At 41.2% G+C, this 8641-nt stretch overlaps 1 protein-coding gene across 1 annotated transcript in view; it reads left to right on the top strand.

Moving 5' to 3' along the window:
* SNX30 (sorting nexin family member 30) overlaps window positions 1-8641 on the top strand; it is a 110665-nt gene that overhangs the window by 40317 nt on the left and 61707 nt on the right. Inside the window, exon 3 of the mRNA XM_011992462.1 lies at window positions 4557-4667. Within this exon, the coding sequence (XP_011847852.1) occupies window positions 4557-4667 (111 nt within the window). The remainder of the gene's footprint in view (window positions 1-4556; window positions 4668-8641) is intronic.

The raw sequence follows: 8641 nt of genomic DNA, 5'->3' as shown, positions 1-8641 counted from the left end.
TATTTACTTTTTTTTTTTTTTTAAGAGACAGAGTCTCGCTCTGTCGCCCGGGCTGGAGTGCAGTGGTGCGATCTTGACTCACTGCATCCTCTGCCTCCCAGATACAAGCAGTTCTCTTGCCTCAGCCTCCCAAGTAGAGTAGCTGAGACTACAGGTGCACACCACCTGGCTTGGCTAATTTTTGTATTTTTAGTAGAGACAGGGTTTCACCATGTTGGCCAGGCTGGTCTTGAACTCCTGACTTCAAGTGATTCGCCTGCCTCAGCCTCCTAAGTGCTGGGATTACAGGCATGAGCCACCACACCTGGCTCTTATCTAAATTAAAAAAAAAAAAAAAAGTCTTACCAACAAAATTACTGACAACCATAGAATAAATATGCCATAATTTCATTAATAGCTTTTTATTGTTGAATATTTAGGTTGCTTTGATTCTTCGCTGATTTAAATAATATTGCAATGAAGATCATTATGCAGATATCCTTGCCACAGTTTAGACATTATTTTCCAATGGTAGATTTCTAGAAGTAGAAAAGCATTAGATTAGATATAACTAAAAAGAAAATCATAGAGACTATAGGTGAATATTTTTATAAGCTTGCAGTGGGGATGGCCTTCTTATTGATGACCCCAAAAATAGCATAAAGGGAAAATATGGATGAAATCAACAATAAAACAATGGAAAGATTCTGTATCAGACAAACCATTTGGAAATTATGATAGGCAAATGGTAATAAAGAACTTATACAAATGAAAAAGACTTGACTCACAATTTTTATTTTTATTTTTATTTTTGTTGAGGTCTTACTCTGTGGCTCACACTGGAGTGCAGTGATGCAGTCTTGGCTAGCTGCAACCTCTACCTCCCAGGCTCAAGCGATCCTCCCACCTCAGCCTCCTGAGTAGCAGGGACCACAGATGCATGCCACCATGCCCGGCTAATTTTTGTAGTTTTTGTAGAGATAGGGTTTTGCCATGTTGCTCAGGCTGGTCTTGAACTCCTGGACTCAAGCTATCTCCCTGCCTCGGCCTCCCAAAGTGCTAGGATTACAGGCATGAGCCACTGCGCCTGGCTGGACTTACAGTTTTTAAAAAGACACCTCATAAAAGAAGAAAAATATTTTCTTCTTTTGGCCAATAAACATTTGAAAGGACGTTCAACCCCAGTAGTAATTAAAGAAACAACTGTAAACAAAGATGATGTGTTATTTTTCATTTATCAGTCCACCAAAGATAACTAGTTCCTGATAATATGTGATAAGAATATACATTGCTGTATTTCTGAAAGTAGTTTGTCAATTAAAAAGTGTATGTACACTTTTTTCCAGCAATTCTATCTTTAGGAATTTATTTTAAGGGAATTATCAGGTGCTCAATGATGTTTCCAAAAGCATTGCTTATTAATGGAAAAATTGGAAACAACTTAAATGGGGATTTGGTTTAATCATCGTGTAACCATTCAGTGGAATACTATATTTGTGTTAAAAAGACTATGTGCATCTGAACTTACTGCTGTAGAAAGATGTCCAAGGTATGCTAAAGAGATACAGACAATGAGTAAATGAATATTCATAGAAAAAATATGGAAACATATAAGCCATGTTAATTGTGTTTTTCTCTATTTAGAGGAATTATGGCTGATCTTTTGTTTTCTATTTATTTGTCTCGAAGTTTTAAAATAAGTATAAACCTGAATAAATAGAAGGAAAAAAAATGCCTGTTCCCCAAAAGTGAAATTGGTTGTGGCAAAAATAAAACGTGTGTTCTATTGTGCTATCTTTTGTAGTTACCAAAAATGATTTCAAAGTTAGAGTAGAAATATTACATAAACTGTAATTTATGAAATGGATCTGAAAAACATAAGAGAAATGATTAATCGTGTAACTTTTTTTTTTTTTTTTTGAGACAATCTCTTGCTCTCTTGCCCAGGCTGGAGTGCAGTGGTGCAGTCTTGACTCACTGCAACCTCCACCTCTGGGGTTCAAGCAATTCTCGTGCCTCAGCCTCCTGAGTAGCTGGGATTGCAGGTACCTGCCACCACACCTGGCTAATTTTTGTATTTTTAATAGAGACGGGATTTCACCGTGTTGGCCAGGCTGATCTTGAACACGAAAATTAGCTGGATGTGGTGGTGCACGCCTGTATTCCCAGTTACTTTGGAGGCTGAGGCAGGAGAATCACTTGGACCTGGGAGGTGGTGGTTGCAGTGAGCCGAGATCACACCACTGTACTCCAGCCTGGATGACAGAGTGAGACTCCGTCTCAGAAAACCCTCCCCCAAAACAACAATGTCTTACACCCGATCTTGAACTCCCAACCCCAAATGATCCATTGGCCTTGGTGGATCCTGTAATCCCAAAGTGCTGGGATTACAGGTATGAGCCACCGCGCCCAGCCGATAATCGTGTAACATTTAAGAAGGCAAAAAGTAGAGCCTTGCATCAGTTTGGTTTACAATGAATATGAGTTGCTTTAATTTGTCACCTTTCAAAATATGCCTTTCATTAGCCCATAATCATTGACAGGTTCTCACATGGAGGCTGGTGGGGGAGGTGGGAGGTCTTGAACTTCCCTTCCAACTCTGTTTTTGTTTTTTTGAGACAGGGTCTCACTCTTTCGCCCAGGCTGAAGTGCAGTGGCACAGTCAGCTCACTGCAGTCTCGACCTCCTGGACTCAGACGATCCTCCCTCTGCAGCCTCTGAGTAGTAGGGACTGCAAGTATGCACTACCACACCTGGCTAATTTAAAACTTTTTTTTTTTTTTTTTTTTGCAGAGATGGGGTCTCGCTATGTTGTCCAGGCTGGTCTTAAACTCTAGGGCTCAAGCGATCCTCCTGCCTCGGCCTCCTGAGTAGCTGGGATTACAGGTGCACACCATCATGCCCGGCTAATTTTTAAAACTTTTTTTGCAGAGATGGGGTCTCGCTATGTTGTCCAGGCTGGTCTTAAACTCTAGGGCTCAAGCTGATCCTTCCTTCTTGGCCTCTTAAAGGGCAGGGATTACAGGCATGAGCCACCAAGCCCTGCCCTAACTCTCTTCTTACTGTTGAACCTAGGGCTCAAGGAGGCTTAGTGACAAGTCAGGGATCTGGTAGGGATGCAAGAACTGCATAGGCACGGAGTCCTTCCCACGCCGCCTGTGTGGTGCGGGGGTGGGAGTATCAGGCCACTTGTTCCCAATATTTCTGTCATGCTGTGCTTAAAAATTCGTCAACAATGACTTGCTGTCTGGATTTAAGTGTTGTCTTTTTTTTCTCTCTCCAATCCTACAAGGCTAATTCCTTTGGGAAAATCATCTGATAAGTCACAATTACCTACATTCAGTGAATGTCCCCACATTTCACCCTTGCAAGAACAGGGAATGTATTTCATAGGCATATGCTGGTGTTTGGGGCTTGAAGAGGGGAAACAATGCGGTTAGTTGGGGGTCAGTCCAAGACCGAGTCCTTGAACTTCATTTTGCTAAGACTGTGAACACAGGTTTTGGGAAGGATGAAATCATAATTTTTGATGCCAGAGCTGTTCACAGCTTTTTCTTTGATGAATGACTCTCATTCATGTGCTTAAAGATTTTCTTGGTGTTGTGAATTAAAACCGACTTTTGGCTTGAAAGAGGAAATTTATGAGATGTAGCTTGACCCATTTTTATCTTGTACTTTAATTTCTGAGAACCGTGACAGTCATGTAGTGTGTACCCTCATAGGGAAAAATGGCTTATCTGAGACATGATTTAATTTGGGCCAGTAAATGAGTAAAAATCTTGTTTTGGTATAAATCAACTTAATTTTATTTAACATTGATTTTCATTGTTGAAGTGCTGCAGTCACACTTCAGAAAACTTTAAAAATTGAGAAAAAGGGATGAGATTATTAATATTTTTCTGCAATACAATGGCATTTTTGTATTATTTCTAGATTTTTTCTTATCTAAAATGTAACAGTTTCAAGGTTCTGGTTCTGGCAGAATGTGGCAGATTAAGCAAAACCTTTTCTATTTTCATCTAGTCTGCTCTCGAAATGAGCAGTGATCTATTATCTTTACTTTTTGTTTATTTCCCCTTTGGCAAAACTTGTCAGCATATTTAGCAGAAGATGGAGACAGTTTCTTTTCACAGATTTGGATTTAGTAGCAATATCCTAAGTGGAATTTTTCTGCTAAAAGAAATTGTTAGAGTTAAGCTTGGAGGAAATGAATCAAATGTTTCTAAACAATTCTGGTAATAGTTGAAATCTATTTCCTGAGGGTAGGGGGAAAAAAAAACTGTGTTTTTTTTTTTTTTTTAAGACAGAGTCTCGCTCTGTCACCCAGGCTGGAGTGCAGTGGCGCAGTCTCGGAAAACTGGCATTTTTATTCCAGCTCCTTGAATTTTTAACTGGGCTCTGTGTCCCAGACTGGTCTATTCTATGTTGGTAAACTCTGCCGTTTGGCTGGTGTGTTTGGTGGCAGGAAAATATGATCTTGCCTAGTTTGGTTATTCTAAGAGAGCTTTTTTTCCTTCCTTTCAGCCAAGATATGCTATTCCCTTGTGCTTATTTTTTTTCCATTCTCTTCTTTGCAGAGTACTCGGGTGGAGTTTGACCTGCCAGAATATTCTGTTCGTCGAAGATACCAGGATTTTGACTGGTTGAGGAGCAAACTGGAAGAATCCCAGCCCACTCATCTCATTCCCGTAGGTAGTAAGTCACTGCAGCTTGTTTCTCACTTGTCCTGTGTTGTCTTTCCTGAAGGGGTTCACTCAACTCTCATCCCTTCTATTATCCCAGACTCACCCAGCAAATGTAGTAAAACATGTTAATGGACACTGTATATAATACTTCACCTATTAGGTTTTGGTTTCTGATTTGCTATGTAGTAAGCCAGTTTTGCGGCTGGCTGGGCTTTTCTTTAGGCACAGGAGCAGAAATCTAGTACAGAATCCATTTCAACCACAGTTTTTCATTTAAAAAGGAAACCACCTAACTCTATTTATTGAAGCAACGTGACATTTATCTACTCCAGTGCTTCCATCTGCACAGTTTTTAAAAAACAGAACCAGAGCAAAAGAAGTATAAATCTTTTTTTTTTTTTTTTGAGACAGAGTCTCACTCTCTTGACCAGGCTGGGGCGCAGTGGCATGATCTCAGCTCACTGCAACCTCTGCCTCCCGGGTTCAAGCGGATCACCTGCCCCAGCCTCCTGAGTAGCTGGGATTACAGGAGCCCGCCACCATGCCCGGCTAATTTTTGTATTTTTAGTAGAGACGGGGTTTTGCCATGTTGGCCAGGCTAGTCTCGAACTGCTGATCTCAGGTGATGCACCCGCCTCGGCCTCCCAAAGTCCTGGGATTACAGGTGTGAGCCACCGCATCTGGCCTCAACATTTATATTGAGTACTTTTTTGACTACTTTTGTTAAAACTAGAAATAATAATGGTTTAGCTGCCAGATGTTTCTTTGGGCCTTGGGGGCCTTAGAGCAGTTTGAGTCAAAACTCCTCAGAGGGGCTGATTTATCTTTCAGCAAAAACCTTTGTTGAATGTTAACTTCCTAGCACTACCAGCTTTCTGTTACCACTGCATCTCCCAGCCTTTTTTTCCCCATGGTTAGGAAAGGCTGTGTATGTTGTGAACACACTGGTAGCTTTCTCGGTTTTCAGGGTGAAAAGAGCCACGTTGCTAGTACTGTGATAGGAATGGTGGCTCTCACCTGGAACTCAGTTCTTTCTCAGGGCATCTCCTTTTTTCCCACATACCCTTTCTGCTCTCCGAGCCTGAAGTTTTGTTTTTTCTGTCTTCTAATCACTTAAAAACATGCCTGAAGAGGAAACAGTAGCTTTTAAACAGTTGGGAATATGCCTTAAAATAGAACCTTAAGGTGGCAAAATTGGCAGCTAGTGAATAATTTTTAAAAAACAAACTGCATTTTAGAACATTATCAGAATTCCGGAATTATTGTGAAGGTAGTAGAGAGAATTCTCAAATCTCATATCTGGTATTAACGTTTTATATTAGCGTGGCACATTTGTCACAATGAGCCAGTCATTATTATGAAATAAACACCATTATTAACTATCCCAAGTTCCTTTTTATTTTTCTTTCTTTCTTTCTTTTTATTTTGAGATGGAGTTTAGCTCTGTCACCCAGGCTGGAGTGCAGTGGTGTGATCTCGGCTCACTGCAACCTCTGCCTCCAGGGTTCAAGCCATTCTCCTGCCTCAGCTTCCCGAGTAGTTGGGATTACAGGTGTGCGCCACCACGCCCAGCTAATTTTTGTATTTTTACTAGAGATAGGATTTCACCATGTTGGCCAGGCTGGTCTCTAACCCCTGACCTCAGGTGATCCTCCCACCTCGACCTCCCAAAGTGCTGGGATTACAGGTGTGAGCCACCACGCCAGGCCCAAGTTCCTTTTTCTGTTCCTACCCAGGATCCCACATTTTATTTAGCAGTCATGTCTCCTTAGGCTCTTCTTGGTTGTGACAGTTTCTCAGGCTTTCCCTTTTTTGGATGACCATGACTGTTTTGAGGAATACTAGTCAGGAATTTTGTAGACTGTCCCTCAGTTGACATTTGTCTGATGGCTTTCCCAACTGGGGTAATGTGTTTGGGGAGGAAACCACAGAGGCGAGCTGCCACCCTCATCACCTCCTATCCAGGGCACATGCTGTCAACAGTGTGCATCACTATTGATGTGAACCGCCATCACCTGACTTGAGGTAGTGCTGGTCAGCTTTCTTCACTGTACCATTACTCTTTCTCCCTGCCTTTCTGTACTGTACTCTTTGGAAGAAAGTCACTGTTTATTTGTAGCCCACACCATGCATCAGGGAGCTGCCCTCCTGGCAGCTGGTGCCTATGAGGTTGGTACTGGAAGCTCAAAGGTAAGACAGTGACACCTGCTGGTGAAACGTAGTGTCTACTCTTCCATAGACACTAGAAGAGAATGGAAGAGTTTCCAGAATGCCCAAGGTGGATCCAGAATATCTTTAAGTGTGGTTTCTGATGGTCTGGAAAGAAGCAGAAAGAAGCTACTTTAGAAACAAGCAGAAACTTAATTTTTATCCATAAATTCTTGGTACTCACATATCTGGAGTGGAGAGAGATTTAATATGAGAGAGCCTCTCTGATTTAAGTATGAAAGTCAAACCAGAAACCAATCCCCTCATCTGCTACAAAGAATTTTATAGCAGCTTTGCTAGGAGGTGTCTTTGTTATTTAAGCATCATCTTCGGAAGGAAGAGAGGGTGGGTTGAGAAGGTTATAAGGAAGACAAAGGACTCCTGCCTTGGGGAACTTATCAGTTGGAGACCCAGTAAAGATGCAGAAATGTTCATTTCCCTTTTAAAAAAAGGATTTATTGAGATTTAATCTGTATAACATATAATTCATCCATTTAAAATGTACAGTTCAAAGGGTTTTAGTATATTCATAAAATTGGACACCCGTCAGCATTATCCATTTTAGAATCTTTTCATCACCCCCAAAAAGAAACCTCACATCCCTTAGCTGTCACTTACAAACACTGTATATCCCCCAGCCCCTGGCAACCACTCATGTACTTTCTACAGATTTGCCTATTCTGGACATTTCATGTAAGTGAAATGATACACAACGTGATTTTTTTGTTATTGGGTTTTTTCACTTAGCATACTTTCAAGGTTCATCCATGTTGTAGCATATATTAATATTTCATTAATTTGTATCGTCATATAATATTCCAGTTTATGGATATTACCACATTTTGTCTATTCACCCTTGATGGACGTTTTGGTTGTTTCACCTTTTGGCTATTATGAGTAATGTTGCCCTGAACATTCATGTACAAGTTTTTCTGTGGACATGTTCTCATTTTTTGGGGGGTGTATTCCTAGGAGTGTAATTGTTGAATCACACATAACTCTATAATTGGCCTTTTGAAGAACTGCCAGACTGTTTTCAGAAGTGATGACATCAACTTACATTTCCACATGCAATGTATAGGAGTTTCTCCACATCTCCATCAATGCTGTTGCTATCTGTCTTTTGGATTGTAACCATCCTACTGGATGTGCAGTGATATCTCATTGTGATTTTAATTTGTATTTCCCTAATGATGTTGAGCATCTTGTCATGTGCTTTTGGGCATTTGCATATCTTCCTTGGAGAAATATCAGTTAAGATCCATTGCCTATTTAAAAATGGGGTGCCTTTTCACCCTTGAATTTTTGTAGTTCTTTTTAAAAATTATATATATATGTGTGTGTGTGTGTGTATATATATATAATTTTGGGGGGGGGCGGAGTCTCGCTCTCTGGCCCAGGCTGGAGTGCAGTAGCGCGATCTCGGCTCACTGCAAGCTCCACCTTCTGGGTTCATGCCATCCTCCTGCCTCAGCCTCCCGAATAGCTGGGACTACAGGTGCCCACCACACATTGGCTGATTTTTTGTATTTTTAGTAGAGACGGGGTTTCACCGTGTTAGCCAGGATGGTCTCCATCTCCTGATCTCGTGATCCGCCTGCCTCAGCCTCCCAAAGTGCTGGGATTACAGGAGTGAGCCACTGCACCCGGCTCCATATATATATATATATATGTAAAATCTTAAGAGGCAAGATGTTGTTTTGTCACCTAGGCTGCAGTGCAGTGGTGTGATCACAGCTCACTGCAGCCTCTACCTCCCAGGATCAAGC

The sequence above is a fragment of the Mandrillus leucophaeus genome, unplaced genomic scaffold (genome assembly GCF_000951045.1).
Source record: "Mandrillus leucophaeus isolate KB7577 unplaced genomic scaffold, Mleu.le_1.0 Scaffold410, whole genome shotgun sequence".
Taxonomy (NCBI): Eukaryota; Metazoa; Chordata; class Mammalia; order Primates; family Cercopithecidae; genus Mandrillus; species Mandrillus leucophaeus.
Note: the sequence above shows the minus strand (reverse complement) of the source record. Positions and strands in the feature narration are given on the sequence as shown.